General features: G+C 32.9%; 2 protein-coding genes and 1 long non-coding RNA gene across 6 annotated transcripts in view; 2 read left to right on the forward strand and 1 right to left on the reverse strand.

Annotated features, from left to right (window-relative positions):
* LOC126737473 (monocarboxylate transporter 2-like) overlaps positions 1 to 20,994 on the forward strand; it is a 670,913-nt gene that overhangs the window by 563,571 nt on the left and 86,348 nt on the right. The gene's annotated exons all lie outside the window — the stretch shown is intronic.
* On the forward strand, positions 36 to 584 carry LOC126737482 (uncharacterized). The gene is made up of 3 exons (XR_007661030.1): positions 36 to 128; positions 187 to 394; positions 446 to 584. It is a non-coding gene; the product is annotated as an uncharacterized LOC126737482 (long non-coding RNA).
* The window catches only part of LOC126737472 (centrosomal protein of 120 kDa-like), a 41,785-nt gene continuing 33,272 nt past the window's right edge, over positions 12,482 to 20,994 (reverse strand). For all 3 annotated transcript variants that reach the window (XM_050442384.1, XM_050442383.1, XM_050442386.1), the window contains one exon: positions 12,482 to 13,158. In XM_050442384.1, coding sequence (XP_050298341.1) covers positions 12,546 to 13,158 — 613 coding nt within the window. In that variant the 3' untranslated portion in view covers positions 12,482 to 12,545. The remainder of the gene's footprint in view (positions 13,159 to 20,994) is intronic.

Below are 20,994 nucleotides of genomic sequence, written 5' to 3' on the forward strand. Positions count from 1 at the left end.
CATTTGTTAAATAAATCATTTTTTATAGGCAAAAAGTGAGTTTGTAAGATAAAATTGACAATAACAACTGACGCACCAAACGGTGTTTATATAACTATTTTTAGATATATTTATCATTATTCACCAAGGTAAGTAACTATATATTAGATTACATTTAAACCATTTTTACCCTATGATCAATTTCAGATGCTTCTATCCCTTTTACTAATGATTTTAGGCCTATTTTGGGGGAATGCAACCACTTTAAATCCGATTGGGCCAATCATAATCCCCCCAATATGTGTCCGTAAGTGTGCAAATATTCAATGCTTATTGAATGTCCCAATATGCCATGATGGAACTGTTATAGGAAGTAGTAAATTGTGTGATTGTTGCCATAATCAATGCGTTATACGTAAGTTAATGAATTCAATAATTTTTTGAAGTGGAATTTTAATTTTTTTAGCTGGGGGAGGAAAATGTCCTTTGAGAGGATACTCTTGCTCTTACCCTTATAGATGTTGCAACGGGAAATGCTCCGTCAAATGTTTAAAATAATTGTTTATTTAAAAAGACATTTTTAATACATATTTGGTATTGTTTAACATTTTTTTACTGGTATTAAAAAGTTTTGAGGAAATTTTCCAACCTATAGATCAATAAATTTAAATGGACTGTAAGTTAAGTTTAACAGCAACAAATAAAACGCTATGTACCTACATATGTTGCTATTAAAAAATATACAGAGGGTCTGCGAAAGGTTGTGAAATCTCGAAACTGAAGATACTACAGACCAAAATATGTAAATTGACCCAAATATACCATAGTCGAAAAATTGATAGTTTGCGAGATACGGGATGTCGAAGTTACACTTTTATGTTGTATTTTTTTTATTTGCTTACATTTCAGATTTTCACTCTCAGACTTGAAAACTCGGTATAGGAAGGTTTTTAAGTATGAGAAACAAAAGTCCGTTATTTTTTTAAGTCAAACTTCCATAAAAGGAGAAGAAGCCACTTACAGTACTATTTCATCAAATAACTTATAACTTTTTTGTGCTAACCTATATACGACAACTGACCGAAAAAACTTATTTCCTCGTTTTTCCGAAATGTTATTTACTATATATTCTCGAACTTCATTCCTAACCCCAACTGTAGGACTTTCAATGACAGAATCTAAAACATTTTCTTTAACTTTAGCGGTACGTACAGTTCTGAGAGCTCTGTTATGTATTTACATAAATAATAAATACGGCTTTTCTTGCATAAAATTACGAGAAACCGCAAAAGCACAAGACAGGAGACGAGACATAAACCTAATTTGTATATATGTATTCGAGCAATCTCAGCAATCTGACAGAAGTAAGGTACGTTTATATTTCGCACAATGTTTGGTACCATGTGGTGTTAAGGCGCATTCACAACAAGTTCCACTATGGCAAATGGCGTCGCACCGCCATTTTGAAGATTTGCAAAATGAGATAGGAACCAAAAAGTAGTATTTAGGTTGCTAGTGATGACTGCCAAATTTCAAGTTTTTATATAAACGCATTCAAAAGATAAGAGGGGGGACAATTAAGATCCGAGCTGTATATTTTATCAGCATGATATGCAAATAATGCATTGGAATTTTTAAAATACAAAATCTCGGAAACTTTAGACACTTCTAACAAGTGGACCTTTTTTGTTGTGGAAATACGAGAAAATAAGATTTTTCGTCAGTTATGGTATACAGGATAGCTCAAAAAAGTCATGATATATTTACCGAAATAGTGCGTTTGATAGTGAGCGAATTTTGCTCTTATGCGTGCGAAGTTTGCACGCTTGGGTTTTGGCTTTTAAGTATAATTTTTGGCTTGAGAGTTATTTGATTGAGAGGTTTCAGTGTGTAAAAGTGAAGAATTTTTTATCAAAGTCTTTTTCTGTGCCCTCTGGTGTTCCTCAGGGATCTCCTCTAGGTCCTATTGCTCATTAACCTGTTTATTAATGATATTCCAGTAATAATAAAATAAAGGATTTTAGTTTTTTTGTTATTTGCTGATGATCTTAAATTGTTTTTAGCTATTGAATCCATTTGTCCATGTCAGTTATTGCATATGTAAATATACTATCTATAAACATAGAGAAACTTAATGTAAATGATAATGTCTCGAGTTCTTTTAAAGTTTTGGTTGTACCGGATTTGGTGTTTAGAATTCTGGATGAGGCAGTTTGGCCTCAGGGAGTAGTTGCAAAGCCATTTTTGCCTAGGCCAAGCCGATTTGGCCATAGACCTTTTTGGAACAGTCAGAAAAATCATCAGTGCAAATAACCAGTGACCGAGCCAGTGACCAATCATTGTCTTCAACAATCTATTACCAGAATGTCCGTGGCTACGGAACAAAATTAAATAATTTAACTATTTCTGTTTGCGTCGAGAACTTTTTTGTGTATATGTTTACAGAAACCTTCTTAAAAGATGATATTTATAATGATGAACTTGGCTTTACAGGCTACCATTTTTACGTGTGATAGATCTAGTCTGACAAGCAGTTGCACAAGAGGTAGTGGAGTGCTGGTGGCTGTTAGCTTGCATATTCAGTCTAAACAACTGTCTAGTTCATTGCCAGATAATTGTGATGTCATTGTTTTGTGGTGATTTTAATTTGCCTGGCGTCACTTGGCACACTGATTCTTTAGGATCGGAGCCGGAGGGTAAAATTACCGCACAGGTTCTGGAGTGTATGGCATATTATAACTTGAGACAGATTAACTCCATCTCTAATAGTAAAGGAGGTTATTTAGACCTAATATTTACCACATTTGAATCAAAAGCATTGTTGTCTGACAATCCTATACTGCCATGTGATTCTTACCACCCGACCCAATTTTAAGATGAACATGATACTGTTATTAATAGGTGTTTAAGTAGTATTAATTGAAAGTGTGTTTTAAGTCGGACAAATATTGAGTGTTCTGTGCAATTATTTTATGATTTGTTATATTATGTGATTGATTGTAATGCACCGAAGATTAGATGTAAGTCTCCAACATTTCCTAAGTGGCATAACCAATATAAATAAAGAGGAATTTTGGAAATATGTAAGCTCCAAAAAATAAAGTTATGGTATACCAAATAACATGCACTTGGATCATAAAAGAAATGCATTATCTATTGTTGAAATAGCTGATTTGTTTTCTGAGCATTTTTCCACTGTTTATGTAAAGGATGATGAGAATTTTCTTTAAAATACTTGTGCTTATAATTTTAATTCTGTTGGTAATAGTTGCTGTAATGTTCACATTAATGTTTTGAACACCATTAAAAATTTAATATTAATCTAGGTTGTGGACTAGACGGAATTTCTGTTATTTTCTTGAAAAAAACAAAGTGTGTTCTGTCTTGCAAAGACTCTTTACTAGATCTTTGAGTTTGGGCATTTGCTCTATGCTCTGGAAACAGAGCTACATTCCACCTATATTTAAAAATGGTGACCGTTCTGATGTCGTTAATTATAGCCAGATATATCAAAAATGTCTTTTATACCGAAAATTTTGGAATCTCTTATTACTAAAGCTCTAACATCCCAATTTAATCATATGTTGATTCAGCAACAACACGGATTTATTAGGTTTAAGTCAACTACATCTAACCTATTGGAATTTTAATCTACTATGCTGGGAGCCTTGGAGTGATTATCAAATGGATACAATATACACTGACTTCTCGAAGGCTTTCGACCAGGTAAATCGTTGTATTTTACTTTAGAAGCTTGAAGTAATAGGAGTTGGTGATGCTCTACTCAATTAGTTGGCAGTTATATTACATGACGAACCCAAGTAGTAAAACTGAAGAATGCCTTATCTAGAGAGATTCTAGAGTTCATTCTGGTGTTCCCCAAGGTGGAGACTTGTCTGTTTCATAAATAATCTGTATGGTATTTTGACTTGTGGTTTTATACTGTATGCGATGATTTAAAAAATTTTACAGGTCAAATCTATTAATGACTGCTTTAATCAATCTTCTTGAATAACCACAAAAATAAAAGAATCTTGGCGGCACCTTAGATCAAAAGCTTGCACTTGCTTCTCATGTTGCTTACATATCCAACAGAGCTATGAAATTGCTTGGTTTTGTATTGAGATTCCTCAAATGCTTTAATAATATGTATGCCATTAGGGATGTCTATTGTGCTGTTGTAAGATCCGTATTAGAGTATGCTAGTACTGTATGGTCACCATTCTATCAGTGCCTCATCGATCTTCTGGAAAGAGTTCAAAGATGATTCCTCGGATACATCGCCTACAAGTTGAATATTCCTGTAGATAATATTAATTATGATGACCTCTATGTGATACTAAAGCTTCCTAAATTAATACGCAGACGAACTTATATAGATTTGTGTACTTTATTTAAATTACTGAATGGTATGATCAATTCTCCTATCGCTAGTTAATTTTCATGTACCGGGTGGCCAACTAAGAATGGACGTCGGCGATATCTCAGGCCCTAATAGTCGTAGCGCCTTGAAAAAAAAATGTTGTAATAAAAGTGGCCAAAAAAAATGCTGGAAATTATTTTGAAGTTCATTGGTCAACCGCTAGAGGGCGCCACAGCTTCTTTAAACCTTTAAATTGCATTTTTGCCAAAAAACCTCCAATAACGTACACCTCAAAATATTATATTAATATTCTAGAAAGATTTCCTCATAAAAAAGTGTCTACTAAAAGTTGTCAAAAAAAATGGTGGGGGGCATTTTTAACTTGAATAAAGAAAACAGCTGAAAATCAGCTATGACTGGACCGATTTTTTTTAAACATATATTTTTTTTAAGTCTATTGTTGCCTTATTTTTTCAACAAAAAAAAAATCAAACTACTTTTCCTAAAATCCGCTAGAGGGCATTGACTTGTGATTAACCCTTTCTGACGGATTATTTAAAAAAACTTAAATGCAACTATATATATTTTTTACGTCATTAAAAGCGGGGAAGAAAACCAAAGAAACTGGTGAAAACGGCATTTCGATATCATTTCTTAAACAAAAGTTATAAAAAAAGTGTACATTCGAAAATAAAAATGACAAAAATGGCGATAAACTCCTATTTGCTTAGACAAACTGAACAAACTCCATTGATATAAGTATTTTTTTAAAGAAACAAACTCATAGTACTCTTTAAGAAAATCCGACATACAGGATTGATCGTTATACGTTTATTTATACAGGGTGTTAACTAAACCAAGTTGACCAAATGGGCCTATTTTGGGAAAACTGTGCATAGGAAAGTTGAGTATGTATAGTAGGCTATGGAAACAAAAGTGGCAGGTAACCATGGAAGCAAAATATGTAAATATTTCAGTTAACTATCATTTTAGCGTCTCTTCTTGCGATTGTTAAAGCGTTTTTAAGTCTCGCTAATAACATCCAATAGTTTTCTTGTTAGTTCGCCGTATTGTGAACTTTGTTTTTCCAGTTTTCCGTGTTGTTCCAGTTTTTTGTGTTTTGTTCAAGTTTTTTGTTCTTTAACTTTTTATCTCTGTTTTTCGTATTGCTTTGTTTAACAATGCTTTACACAAACGAAAAGGCGTTTGACATAATAGGTACTTATTTTGAATGTATGAGAAATGCCACAGTTGCTGCAAGGGTGTATGCGCATCAGTATCCTGATAGACGCCATCCTACTGCAAAAGTTTTTTTTCGGATCATACATCGTTTGCGAACGACTGGAAACGTTCGGCTGCCCGTGTTTCGCAGGCAACGCAGGGGACGCACCGAAGACAACATAATAAATGTTTTAGCCTACGTCGAGTTTAATCCTCACTTAAGTACTAGAACAATAGCGCACGACCTGGGAGTAAATCGAACTACTGTTCAGAATATTCTTAAGGAGTACTGGTACGCGATCTTTTGGATATTAATCTTCACTATACGCGATGAGACTTAATTTTCCTAAGGAGAGTTCATTTTTTGATGATGATGCTTTAAATGTAAAATTAATTAATTTTTACACGAAAAGCACCAGATTGGTCTATTCTGTTGAATCAGCAGTCATCATCTTGTTCCAGGTTTCATCCATATCATTTAGTCCTGCATCAAGAATTAAGTGCACAAGATTTTGACCGAAGGCTAGACCATTGTCACTGGCTTTTGGGTATGATTGCAGAGGATCCTCAGGTGCTTTCAAACATATTGTGGACAGATGAGGCTACATTTCACAGCAATAAAGGCGTGAATCTCCACAATATTCATTACTGGTCACCAACCAATCCGCACTGGATGCGAGAAGTCCAGCATCAAGACCGTTGATCTTTAAATTGTTGGGCAGGAATATTAGGAGGTCGAATTATCGGCCCATTTTTTTTAACAACGCACTAAATGGTGCAAATTATTTGCAGTTTATAAGGGAGGAATTGGCAATTTTATTTGGGGATGTGCCACTTGAAATTCGCCAACGAATGATGTTCCAGCACGATGGCTGTCCAGCACATTTTACCCGAAATATTTGGGAGTTTTTAGATGCTACCTACTCTGGTAGATGGATAGGACAAGGCGGTACCTTTCCATGGCCGGCTAGATCACCAGACCTAACGTGCCTGGATTTTTATTTATGGGGTCGAGTTAAAGAAATTGTTTTGTATGTAGAATTTAAATATCAAATAACATATTATAGAGTGTTCTATTTAAAATAAGCAAGTTTTCATCTACATCCGGTATCATCAAAATTGTTACAAGTGTCAAATTATTTTATGGTTGTATCTTTAATTAACTTTTCTATGGTATGGTATGGTGCCAAATTTTCAAAACTTTCCTATAGAACAACTATAAACTGTACAGTTTTCCCAAAATAGGCCAATTTGGTCAAATTTATTTAGTTAACACCCTGTATAAATAAACGTATAACGATCAATTCTATATCTCGGATTTTCTAAAACACTACTGAGTTTGTTTCTTTTTAAAAATACTTAGTTAATACGAGTTTATTTAGCTTGTCTAAGCAAATAGTAATTTATGGCCATTTTTATCACTTTTATTTTCAAATGGAGACTATTTTGTTAATAAGTTTAGTTTAACAAGTGATATCGAAGTGCCGTTTTCACCAGTTTCTTTGGTTTTCTTCCCCGCTTTTAATGACGTAAAAAAAAAATATATAGTTGCATTTGAGTTTTTTGAAATAATCCGTCAGAAAGGGTTAGTCACAAGTCAACGCCCTCTAGCGGATTTTAGGAAAAGTAATTTAATTTTTTTTTTGTTGAAAAAATAAGGCAACAATAGACTTAAATTAATGTATGAAAAAAAAAATGTTTAAAAAAAATCGGTCCAGTCATAGCTGATTTTTAGCTGTTTTCTTTATTCAAGCTAAGAACGCCCCCCACCACTTAGTTGTCAGTTGTCATATTTGACAACTGACATAAATTTTTGTAGAAACTTTTTTGTGAGGAAATCTTCCTAAAATATTAATATAATATTTTGAGGTGTACGTTATTGGAGGTTTTTTGGAAAAAATGCAATTTTAGGATTTAAAGAAGCTGTGGCGCCCTCTAGCGGTTGACCAATGAACTTCAAAATAATTTCCAAGGCGCTACGACTATTAGGGCCTGAGATATCGTCGACATCCATTCTTAGTTGGCCACCCGGTACCTAATAGGAGAAATAGATATGAGGTAACGTTTGGAATACAATTTCATAGGACTAATTATGGTTTTAATAGGCCTCTTAACGAATGTGTAGACTGGCCAATGATTTACCCAAGGAAATTGATAGCTTTCGTATGCCTTGCTGTAGTTTAGGTACAAATAAAAAGATTGATAATTTAAATTTAAGTATATCTTTTTTGTTTTTTTTTTTGCTGGTTTGTAGTACATTTCAAGATTGTTGTTGCCAAAAAATAGCTTGTGTTTTAATTTAAATTTATATTTCTATTGTACAAGTTAGTTATTGTCCCTAAAGGTTATTTATAACTTTTCTAATGTATTTGTAAAATGCTAAGATTTATATTTTATTATATTATTTTATATTTAAATTTTTGTAAATGGAAATTCCGTCAATAAACTTTATTTATTTATTTATAATAATGTTAATTTAACTTATTTGTGTTCAATTCTGAACTAAAAATAAAAAGCAGAAATATATATAAATAAGAGCGAAAATAACATCTTTAAACCAAGAAACAAAATAATTTTTTGGTTAAAAGAGGAAAAAGGTCTCATTTGAATGTTTTTATGAACTATAGTAAAAGCTTGTGCCGTTTTTGCTACACCATGGATAAAAGGCGATTCAATACTAATCTTTTCACAAGTAAATGCCGATACTATCATAACATCATATCAAGGAAGAACCGTCTTTATAAACGTGGTATAGGGGATCACAGAAATAAACCTAAATAAAAACTTGAATGTGAACTGTGCGTAAAATACAAGAATCTTTATATTTTTAAATTTAAATAATTTTTTGGAAAATACGTATCTATTAATATAGGCTATAAAGATTTAAAAAAATTTAGTTTTGTCCATGGTTTTCTTAACCGGACTGATTTTATTTCTTTTTGCTGTCCTGGCAGAAAAATGACATTACATTAAAAATGAAACAAAATTGTATCCTTAAACATGAATTATTAAGAAATCTATAATAATAATAAAATATTTAATTCCCATAAAAACGCTTTTTATTAGTAGAAATAAAAAGGAATAGAATGGTCCTACCTAATTATTTTAGGCAGAAAAAATGGAAATAGTGGTACGTAAGATACGTATTATCACTAATTGCTTTACCCTCATATCCGGTACGGTCGAGGTCTATAGACTATCGAGATCTATAGACTCCTTCAACCCACTCCAAAATTCGTACCAATAGACAGAAACATTGTGGATAAAAATCGGTTGAAGTAAAATTTAAATTGAAAGGACCTGGTCGTTAGGTTTTTTGTTTCGTCCGCAAGCTAATTTAAAATATCCAAATTAAAATATTTATTTTATTGCGGTGTGAATAGGTTTATTTATTGTGAACAAAGAATATTAAGAAAGATCGGGTGGAAAAATGTAAATGTTTATCATTTTTTGAGAAAAGTATAACGTAGAGATAAAATATTTAATTCTGATCTTTAACAAAACTTAAAACGATAATTAGTATTTTTAAAAAGTGGATGAATCAAGGAGAAAGGCTTAGGAAAACAGTTCTAATAAATCAGGAAACCACTTGAGAATTCCTGTAGCAAAATCAAATACAGGGTGTTCCGTTGATCATGTTACAAACTTCTAGGGCAGATAGAAAACGTCAAAAGAAAAACAAAAGTTCATATAAACATGGGTCCGGAAACGCTTCCTCAGGGAGCTAGAGCTCTTTGAAAATAACCTTTAAAAACTAGTTTTTTTTTTAATAGCTCCGGAACTACTTTAGCTACCGCAACCAATTTTGGGAGGTAAATTATTGTTAGTACGTTTATTCTCTTGAACGTACTAAATAAATAAAAAAAACAGGGGCTTCAGAATCAGGGGGGTATTTGGTAAAATTAGGCCCATTTCTTTAAGATTTTAATTTCTGCCCGTTTGGGCATTAGATTATGATGTTCCTATGCTTTTTACATAAAAAGGTGCTCTTAGTAAAAGTCGGTAAATATCACCGTTTTTGTGGAAATTGACTAAAACCAAACTAAGATACAGCACCTGAATTAATTATTTTAATAATAATAATAATAATGCTAATTCTTGCCACTGTCTTTTTTTACATGATATTAATTCACTCACACTTTTTGAAAGGCTCAATCAACGGCTCAGGGAGACTGGCTCCGTTAAAATAAACGCCAAGATAATGGCGCGCAAAGGAACATCCGATTCCCGGATTTTGAGGAAGAAGTGCTTCAGCGATAACCATCAGTAAGTACTCGAGCAGTAGCTGATGCGATGCATGTAAATCATGTTAGGGTATGGAACGTTGTTATTGAACAGCTTCTTCGGCCCTACCACCTGCAAAAGGTGCAATCATTAGGACCCAATGATTTTATGCCCCGTGTGAATTTTTACCAGTGGTTTCTTGACCGGTGTACAGAAGAACCTCAATTTCCAAAATATGTCCTTTTTACTGACGAGGCCTTATTTACAAAAGAAGGCATTTTTAATTCTTAGAATAATCATGTGTGGAGTGAGGAAAACCCTTATGGTATTCATTTTAGGAGCTATCAACATAAGTTTTCGGTCAATATGTGGGCCGGCATTGTTGGAGAACGCTTAATTGGTCCAATTATGTTGCCTCCTCGTTTAACGGGAAATATTTATTTAAATTTTTAAGAAATGTACTGCCAGAACTATTAGACGATCTGCCCCTAAATATACGACAGAACTTATGGCTACAACACGATGGAGCGCCAGCTAATTTTTCACTTATTGTCCGCGAGTTTATAAATGAAAATTTTGGAAGGCGCTGGATTGACCGCAGAGGCCCTATCACCTGGTCAGCGCGTTCACCAGATTTGACACTTGATTTGACACGATCGATTCATTTCAATCTTCAAATCGCTGAAGCACTTCTTCCTCAAAATCCGGGATTCGGATGTTCCTTTGCGCGCCATTATCTTGGCGTTTTATTTTAACGGAGCCAGTCTCCCTGAGCCGTTGATTGACCCTTTCAAAAAGTGTGTGAGCTGGGATTCGCCTTTCGGGAAACCGCTCCTCATATAGTCTAGAACTTCCCCATAAATTAAAAGCATATCGGCGTATTTAGCAAAAGTATAATATTCCATTACTTAACCGTAATAAAAAGGGAATTAATATCATGTAAAAAATACTGACAGAGACAAATTTAAAAAATACTGACAGTGGCAATGAATTAGCATTATTATTATTATTAAAATAACTAATTCAGGTGCTGTATCTTAGTTTGGTTTTAGTCAATTTCCACAAAAACGGTGATATTTACCGACTTTTACTGAGAGCACCTTTTTTATGTAAAAAGCATAGGAACATCATAATCTAATGCCCAAACGGGCAGAAATGAAAGTCTTAAACTTTACCTCCCAAAATTGGTTGCGGTAGCTAAAGTAGTTCCAGAGCTATTAAAAAAAAACTAGTTTTTAAAGGTTATTTTCAAAGAGCTCTAGCTCCCTGAGGAAGCTTTTCCGGACTTATATTTATATGAACTTTTGTTTTTCTTTTGACGTTTTCTATCTACCCTAGAAGTTTGTAACATAATCAACGGAACACCCTGTATATTCCTAACTGCCTGAAAGTGTTGAGATATATGGCAAAAAATGCTCAAAAATATATAACAAATATTTGGAAAAAAAGGTAAAAATTACTTCACCTACCAAAAAAAAGCCAAAATTGACTAAAATTCTTGGCAAAAAACAAAAATGTACATGTGTAACAAATACTACATAATTGAGTTTAAAGATATTCTTCATTAGTTTTACCCTTACAGCCTCAAAAAGTGACAAATTGCATCTAAATGCGTGTCTAAAAATATCGTTTTAAGTTCAAATAAAATTAACAGAAGATTGAAAGAAATGGAAACGAAGAAGTCGAATTTTTCTTCGACTTTTCCCGGTAAACTGATTTAAAGAAGAAAAATTAGGATTTCTCAGAACGTTTAAAACCGGAAAAATCTATATTCTTAACTTCAATTGGCCAAAAAAAAAAGAAAAAATTTCAACTACTCAAAAGAAAAAAAATAATTTCTTTGAGGAAATAAAATTCAGTTTTCAGGAAAATTCTAGATTTTTAGCTTTATCCAAAATAAAAATAAGTAAAAGTGGCCTCAACTACCTGGAAAAAAAAACAATTTTTTTCAAACAATCTTGCATTAAATTTAAAATATGAAACATCTGGATTCTTCATTTTAATTGACAAAATCAAAAAGAACTCAAAAACAAACTATTTTACTACTTAACTAACTTTTTTAACTACTAAGCGCCTGAAAGAAAGACATTATTTCGTCTAGGCAGTTAAATTCAAATTAAAATAGAAAATTTCTAAATTTTTATGGCTTTATTTGACTCAAAATTAACCATATAAAAATTAATTAACAAATGGATTTAATTACCTAGAAGAAAAAAATAATCTTCCAGGGAGTTAAATTTAATGTAAAATAAAATATTTCCTCATTGTTAACTTTACTTGCTCCTTATCAAAATTAATTAAAAAATAGGTTCAACTGCATGGAAGAAAGAAATAATTTGTTCCAGGCTGTTGAATTCAATTTAAATGGAAAATCTCCATTTTTGGCCTTACCTAAATCAAAATTGATCTGATTCTCAAAATTAATTTGAAAATTATTCTTCAATTGCCTGGAAGAAAAAAAAAACTTTTTCTAGGTAGGTGAATTTAGTTTAAATAAGAAAAAATCTACATTCTTGGTTTTAGCTGATTAAAAAGAACTACAATAATAATTTCAGATAATTTCAGCAGCCTGTAAGAAAAAAATAATAATTTCTTACAAGCAGATTAGCCCAGCTTAAAACCTGGCAAAAATTATGTTGTTAGGTAGTTTAATTCTATTACAGATAGGAATACTTTCACAAATTAAAAAAACTCTTTGTTAATGCCCTTTTTGTCTATATTGATACCTAAAGAAACAAATTCCTATTTTACACAAACTTCACTCTTTATAAAAACTCTGGGCACTAGGGATGCTCCTTAAGGGCGAAAGCTCCTCGTCCTCAAACGTGTTTCTCACGAAATTGCTAAAACTCTCCAAACTTAAGTTGCTCAATTGCTCTTTGCTTTTCTTCAATTTAATCTGGATCTCTTTGTACTCCTCTGTTTTCATTTGGTGAATTTCCTCACACGCCTTTCGCCACTGCTCTTTAAAATACTCTTTTGTATGTTGCGCTTCTTCGAAATTCCTCTCCAACCCTTTTAGCTCTTGAAGTAAACTAACAGTTTGTTCTTTTGTAAGGGCGGTTTTTTCCAGCTTTTCGAGTTTCTGTCGCTGATCTTCCACTAGTTTTCTGAGATATTCATTATCGCGTTGATTTCTACTTAATACTGTGATCACTTCTTTTATGTCTGCAGTGTTGTACTTTTCCCAATTCTCCGTGAATATTTCCTCAAAGATATTGGCGTGATTTCGACGTCTCCCTAAGTATTTGTCGGTTTTCATGCTGTTCAGTTTTCTCTGCATTTCCTCTTGAAGGTTCTTGCATTTTTGCATTTGATTATCAAGCTTTTGCTCTAGGAGTAGCTTCTTTTCTTGCCACTCTTGTTCCAGCCTAAAAATATGTAATTATTAAAGTCTTAGCATAATTTTAATTATAATAAGTACTATTCGATTTTTTCTCTTTTAGTTGTTGAAAAGTATTGTAAAATTTTGTAAAAAGTATTGTAAATATATTTTTTATTACCATGCATTTAAAATTTTATCAAATTATTTAACTTAAATGAATGGAAAAAAGCTAAAAATTTACTTTACTGCCCGGAAAATGGTTCAAATTAGGACACTAATTATGTTAATTCTGGAATACGACCAAAAAATAAATTTAATTGCCTGGATAAGGCTAATTTGCTGCCTTAGAAATACCAAATATTCCTAGACAAAAACCAAAAGTAGCTTAAATGAGTTGAAAATGCCTAAATATAAACTCGTTCTTCTAAAAAAAAATTCACTAAGAACTTCGCAAAGTGGAAAGTGGCTAAAAAGTAAGATAACTTCCTTGCTAAAAAAAGGCTAATAATTAACTTCAGAAGGAACTTTCAGAAGAAAAACCAAAAAATTAATTTTTCCCTTAAAAAGATTAAAAATGAACTTTACTTTTTGGAAAAAAGTCAGTATTTCGGAAATAAAACAAAAATTAGCTTAACTGCCTGGAAAGCGGCCATTAATTAAGTAAATTTCTTAAGCAAAGGCTAATAATTAACATAACTTCTTGGCTAAAGCGAAATATTAATTCATATGTTAAGAATAGCCAAAAATTAACTCAACTTCATAAAAAATATCAAAAATCAACCTCTTAAAAAAATTCAAAAAATAAACTTCCTTTAAATAGGCCAAAACTGATCTCATCATCATCAAACTCATCTTCCAGCAAAAAAAAATTAAAAACTAAAGCACTTTTCTGAAAAGAAAATCTCTTGCAGCAAATATAAAATTAATTTATTTTTTTGGAAAAAAGTCAAAAATAAACTCAGCTTTCCGAAAAAAAAATGTTCTGCTGGAAAAATATAACAAAATTAATTCAACTGCAATAACTCAAAACAACTGAAATTCCTATGAATAAGAAAAGGGAATTTCACACACGTGTAACGTATGTACAGGGTGTCCCAAATTCGAGGATGACTACTTCCGGAGTTATCCCCCCAAAAAAATCGAAAATTGTCAAAATCGTTTTTACCTTCTACCGACTTTATTTAAAGAGACATCGGAAAACTAAAAACAGTTTTTTATTGCCACTTTTTATGTCCTACAACATGAGAAAAAAAATAATGTTTTTATTAACCTTTAACTGCTCGCACTGGTGTAAAAAATACACCAAATTGGCGCCAACCGCTGCCGATTCCATACGATCACTTTTTCGGCGTCACCGAGCTAGCTATGCTTCGCTCGATGTGTCTTCCAAATGCAGTGCCAATACGGTTTTGATCGCCTGAGTAGAAGGTCGAATATCCCGAGAAGTTTGTCGTGGTGTACAGAATACACCAACGCGAGTAATTATGTAAGCACATTAAAATAATATATTTTTTAGTTTTTCAACAAAAAATCGTTTATTTTGAAGTGTGTTCATATGTAAATATTATTAGTAATGGATTTGTTTTGAGTGTGATTAAATAAAAATTTAAATAAGTTGAAAGATAGGTATGTAGTTTGAAAGTAAAAATCTAAGTGGGAGTACAAGAATACCTCTGTTGGTGCCACGAGGGTACTTATACACGTTTGTATATTTAATTTATATATTTTTTATTTTCAGGCATCGAATAATCCGAAAAGCATAACCCAAAATGAATTGGAAGCTGTGGCCCAAGTTATATGTGATACGGATTCCGAAGAAGAAATTGGCAGAGAAGGTGACATATCTGATGAAAATGAAGATATAGAGGAAGATAAACAAAAACACAATTCAAACTCCAAACAAGAAATAAGCGAGCAAGAAGAACAAGATGAAGTGAAAGATGATCATGATGAAGTTCAGGCTCCGAAGATGTTCCTTTCTCCGTGTTAGTTGCCAATAGAGAAGGTCAGTATGTTGGCAAGGATAAAACAACTATTTGGTATAAAAGTTACCCTATGTGTAAATCTACTAAACCCAAAAACAAAAATATAATAAAAATACTACCCAGGGCCAAAGCAACGCGCCCGTGACATAACTGATGAGATGAGTGCTTTTTCAAAAATTGTTGATGATGAAATCATTCAGTATACTTATTTGGAAATTTCAAAAGTTCGGGCAAATTTTAATCGAGAAAGAGACGCAAAGGACGTTACAAAAACGGAAATGCTTGCTTTTATCGGGTTATTGTTTTTATCTGGATGTAAGAAGCAAAATCACACCAATTTTTTTGAATTATGGACGAAAGACGGAACCGGATCAGAAATATTTCGCGCTTGCATAAATTATCAAAGATTTCTTTTTTTGCTTGCAAATATTTGATGATAAAGGAACAAAGAACGAAAGAAAAAAAACGATAAGCTGGCCCCGGTGCGATTTATTTTGGACAAATTTGTTTATAATTCAGGAAAAAACTACTCTCTTGGCGAATTTATGACCATAGATGAAATGTTGATTGCATTTAGAGGGAGGTGCAGCTTTGTCCAGTACATACCCAACAAACCTGCCAAATATGGGTTGAAGGTGTTTGTGCTTTGTGATGCTAAAACATTTTATGTCAGTATATTAGAGCTCTACTGTGGAAAACAACCAGACTGTCAATACAATCAATTAAACTCGCCAACTGCCATAGTTCACCGATTGTTGGAAGAACAGAAAGGAAGTAACCGGAATTTAACTTGCGAAAATTGGTATTTAAGTTACCCTTTGGCACTGGAGCTGTTACAAGATAAAATAACATTTATCGGGACTCTAAAAAAAAAATTAACAGGAGCTGCCGATAAAAATAGATTGGTTGGGTCATCCATTTTCGGATTTCAAAAGGATGTAACCATAGTTTCAAGTGTCCAAAAAAAAATAAATGCGTTGTTTTGATTTCTACTATGCACGACGACTCTTCCATTGACCCAGATACCAACAAACCTGACATTATATTGGATTATAATATCACAAAGGAGGGTGTAGACACAGTGGACAAAATGTGCAATACGTTTTCTGTTGGAAGAAGAACAAGGAGATGGTCATTGGCTTTTTTCTTTCAGTTAATGAATATAGCAGGAATCAATAACCAAATTTTATATAACGCCACTCATCCTTATTCTCCTTATAAATACAGAAGACTTTTCCTAAAATCACTTTCTCTGTCATTGATGATACCTCATTTGTCTGAAAGAGCTGCAATATCTACTTAACCTATAGATATCAGACATTTTCTATCTAGGTATAGAAAAGCTCAAGTAAACGACGCAGAGGAAGAGCCACCCAGAAAAATCAGAGGAAGATGCTTCATCTGCGGCAGAAAAAAGAATAGAGTTACTACAATTACATGCAATACTCAATTAGTCTGTAAGGAACACAGTGATAACGTTACACGCCATAAATGTAAGGAAGGCGGATCTGGTAGTGAACAGATAACTTTTTATGTTCGTGTTGTTAGAATATATTTCTTGAATTTACTTTTTGTGTAATACTATTTCTGTTCATAATCATTGATTTTTTGCCAAAAATATTCACTTAAATTAGGCAATTATCTATTACACGTATATTTATAATTCATAGAGTAAATAAAATAAAACAAAAACAAATTTAGACCATAAAATGCAATGGTGTACAAAGTACACCGCGCGAGTAGTAGCGTGAAAAAAAAGTGCGCGAGTAGTTAAAGGTTAAACTGAAGCTTAATACTCTGTATTTGATATAGTTTTTTTTTAAACCAATTCAATTAAAATGTATCCTTTCCTAACCTAATATTTAGATTTTTTTAAATTTCTATAGTAGGCCATGGCAAAATGATATTAGCTGGTTAAACTTAATAAAATGAAAGTAATAAATCCCATTGATATATCTTTCTCTCTTGCACTCATGGAGTTCATGAGAAGTACTAGAAGGAGTAATCGGACATACAAGTACGATACCTCATTTTAAGGGCAATTAAAAATACTTTTTAAAAATGAGGCAATCCAATATGGCGCCCATAAGAAAAAATAAAGTTGATGATGATCAAAAAAAACGAAACGTTGGATAATTTTTTTTTGCTTCATGTTGTAGAGCATAAAAAGTGGCAATAAAAAACTGTTTTTAGTTTTCCGATATTTTTTTAAATAAAAGCAGTAGAAAGTAAGAACGATTTTAACAAATTTCGGTTCTTTGGATATCTCCGGAAGTATCCGGGATTTTAAAATTTTTTAAGCGTCATTTTATTAAGCTCCAAATTGCACAACCTTACCTCCATTTAACGTAACTCTTACGGTTTCCGAAATCCCAATGGTCACCCTCGAATTTGGGACACCCTGTACATCATTTTTTCTACTACCGAAGAAAACATAAAAATACCAAATAACTTTACGCACCTAAACGACTTTACGTTAAAAAAAACGTTAAAACAGTTTTTGACAAATTATAAAATAAATGTCAAATAAACGTCAATATACTTTTTATGCATTAATTCGTAAAAAGGCTTTTTAGGTATTAGTGCGTAAAAAGTGAAACTTTCCAGAAGTGTGTAAAGTAAGTACTTTACGCACGGTAGTAAAGAAAAAAAAATTTTTATTCAATTGTCTAAAAAAAAACCAATAATTAAACTCAACGTTCTGGAAGAAGACCAACAACTTATTAAGTTTAAAAAAAAAGATGAAAAATTAACTTAATTCCTGGGAAAAGGATAAATTTTAACTCAACTGTCAAGAATAAGAACTGCCAGAAATTAACGCGACTTCTTGAAAAATAAAAAGCAAATTTAGCTTAGAAAAAAAATATATAAACTGAACCTAATTTTCTACAGCAGTCAAATCAATTTAACGTTTTGGAAAAAAAAGGCGAAAAACTAACTCAACCTTCTGAAAAAAAAATTAATTTACTTTGCTGGAAAAAAAAATAAAAATATTCGGTCAACTTCAGGCACATTTTTTAATGAATTGCATGGAAGAAGGAGAATACCTCAAAGTTCTGCAAGAAGACCAACAATTAAACTTGCTTCCTACACTTGCATGGATGTACAACGACAGATTGAAAATTTTCACTTTAACATTTTTTTTTTAATTATCCATCGGATCAACAAAAATAAATATGCTGTTTATGACAATTTAATATGTTTTAATGGAAGTATAAATGTATGAAAACTTATTTTAATTTTTTATGTTTAAAATAGTGAAATTAATGCAATAAGCATATTACGCTTTTTTTATTAGCATAAATATGTTTAAACAATTTAAAACTTAACACTAGTTTGGGCTACGAGGTCTAACTCTTCCTATATTTTTCGTTATTCTATAAATGTTCGATCGGATTTCGTTAAGGACTGTATACAGGGTGTTTCAGAACTATGGGATCAAACTTCTGGGGGTTGTTCAGTGCAACAGAAGAATCCATTTGAGTATAGGAACCCATGTCCGGAAATGCGTCACTATGCCACTACGGCCCTAAGACGCGTTAAAATTTATAAAAAACATTAATTACCTAAATAGGATCTGCTGCATTTATTTTTACCTTTTGTACATGATGCCATAACAACACTTGTTTAAAATCAACGCTTATCATAGTCAATTCTCAATGTCATGTTTAAAAATTTTAAAGCTTACAATTTTTAAACATTTATTGCTAATGGAAAACTTTACCAATCAAGAATTGGCGGATATGCATTTGGCATACGGAGCAACAAAGCAATGCACGAGTAGCATCGGGGTGGTATCATGAACGTTATCCCGAACGACAGCATCCTGCCTGGATACAAAAAGTTTATTGCGGTTCATCGGCGGCTCGCTGAGACAGGCATGTTTAAGATCAAGATGCATGATACTGGTGTTGCTCGAACCGTAAGAATGGTCAAATTTGAAGAAGAGGTGCTTTAGCGAGTTGCCGATAAACCATCAAATAGCACACGTGACATCGCTAAGAATATGAATACGAGTAACGCTTCTGTCTGGCGGGTACTACAGGAGCAACAACCCCATCCTTACTACTTCCAGAAAGTTCAAGGTATGACTGCAGCCGATTATCATCCTAGAGTTCAATTTTGTCGATGGCTTCTGGATCACATCATTGCACAACCAAATTTTTTACGATATGTTTTGTGCACTGATGAAGCCTCTTTCACAAGAGACGGTATTTTTAATAGTAGGAATAGCCATGTTTGGGACGAAGAAAATCCTTATGCAATTTTTCCAAGAAAACATCAGAATCGTTGGTCTCTCAACGTATGGGCAGGCATTGTTGATGATTATTTAATTGGGCCGTACCTTCTACCGGAACGGTTAACAGGACCTATATATCTGCGTTTCTTGGAGGAAGTTATTCCAGAACTCCTTGAAAATGTTCCACTAAACGTAAGACAGCAAATGTGGTTTCAGCATGATGGAGCGCCGGCTCACTTTGCTGTACAACTACGCGAGTATTTGGCTCAGCGGTTTGTCACCGTTGGATTGCCAGAGGTGGAGCAGTTTCTTGGCCTCCTAGGTCACCCGATTTAACGTTGCTCGATTTTGTCTTGTAGGGACATGTAAAGTCTTTAGTCTACGAAACTCCAGTAGAATCAGAGCTAGACTTAATTGGACGAATAACAGCAGCATTTAAAATCATTCAAAACGAGGTTCCAATTTTTAGTATAGTCCGCCGAAATCAGGTGCGGTTTAAATCGGTGTATTGAGGTTGGAGGAAGACATTTTGAACAATTGTGATGGTATCATATACAAAAGGTAAAAATAAATGCATCAGATCCTATTTAGGTAATTAATATTTTTTCTAAATTTAAACGCGTCTTAGGGCCGTAGTGGCGTAGTGACACATTTCCGGACATGGGTTCCTATACTCAAATGGATTCTACTGTTGCACTGAACAACCCCTAGAAGTTTGATCCCATAGTTCTGAGACAGTCTGTATAGTGAGGACGCGCAAGTTGGAACAAATTCATTTCAGGGGTGTGTTCGAAAAAAAACGCTCGAATACGTCGATTTTTATTTTTGTGATTTTTTTGATGATGAATTCATGTATACAGGGTAAACCAAACATAAGCAACGACAATCAACTTCAATTTTTTAAATGGAAACAACTATTTTTATTCCATTTTTGACTTCTGCATAGAATTTTAAGTATATTTTGTATACCATGTCTTATACCTAATACTAACATTATTAATAAATTTGCAACTGTTTGGGTCATTTGAGCATATTCAAACATGTTTTTTCATATTTTTTTAACAGGTATATTTGATTGTTAACACCTTGTCGCCATTTAATCGCTTAAAAACAGTATGTATTACTTTACGTAAATGTCAGTAAGTGTCAAGTGTAGTTACAAAGTTTAAAAGTATGGCGGGTTTAACTGAAAAACAAAGAATTGAAGTTTTGATAATGGTAGGATATGGCGACAAGACTCAAACACAGGCCGAAGTTTGCGATCTGTTCAACAATAAATACCTGGAGAGGCCTATTACACGTTCGGTAGTAAGCAAAATTGAAAAAAAGGTTAAAGATTTTGGCCATGTTAGAGACAAATACAACCTGGACCGTCCCACGATTCCAGAAAACAGACAATTAGATATTTTGCTCGATTTATAAGAAAATCCACATAAATCAACTCAACAAGTTGCTGCAGATCAGTCTGTTAGTAAATCATGTGTTCTAAAATATTTGCATAGGAATATATAATTCAGGAGCTTATTGAAAATTATTACATCCGCAGAATAGAGTTTTGCACAATAATGATGAATAAATGTAATGCAAACCCACAATTTTTAAGTAAGATTGTTTTTTTCGACGAGGCAAGTTTTTTTTAAATGGTTTTGTAAATAGG

The sequence above is a fragment of the Anthonomus grandis genome, chromosome 6 (assembly GCF_022605725.1).
Source record: "Anthonomus grandis grandis chromosome 6, icAntGran1.3, whole genome shotgun sequence".
NCBI classification, from domain to species: Eukaryota; Metazoa; Arthropoda; class Insecta; order Coleoptera; family Curculionidae; genus Anthonomus; species Anthonomus grandis.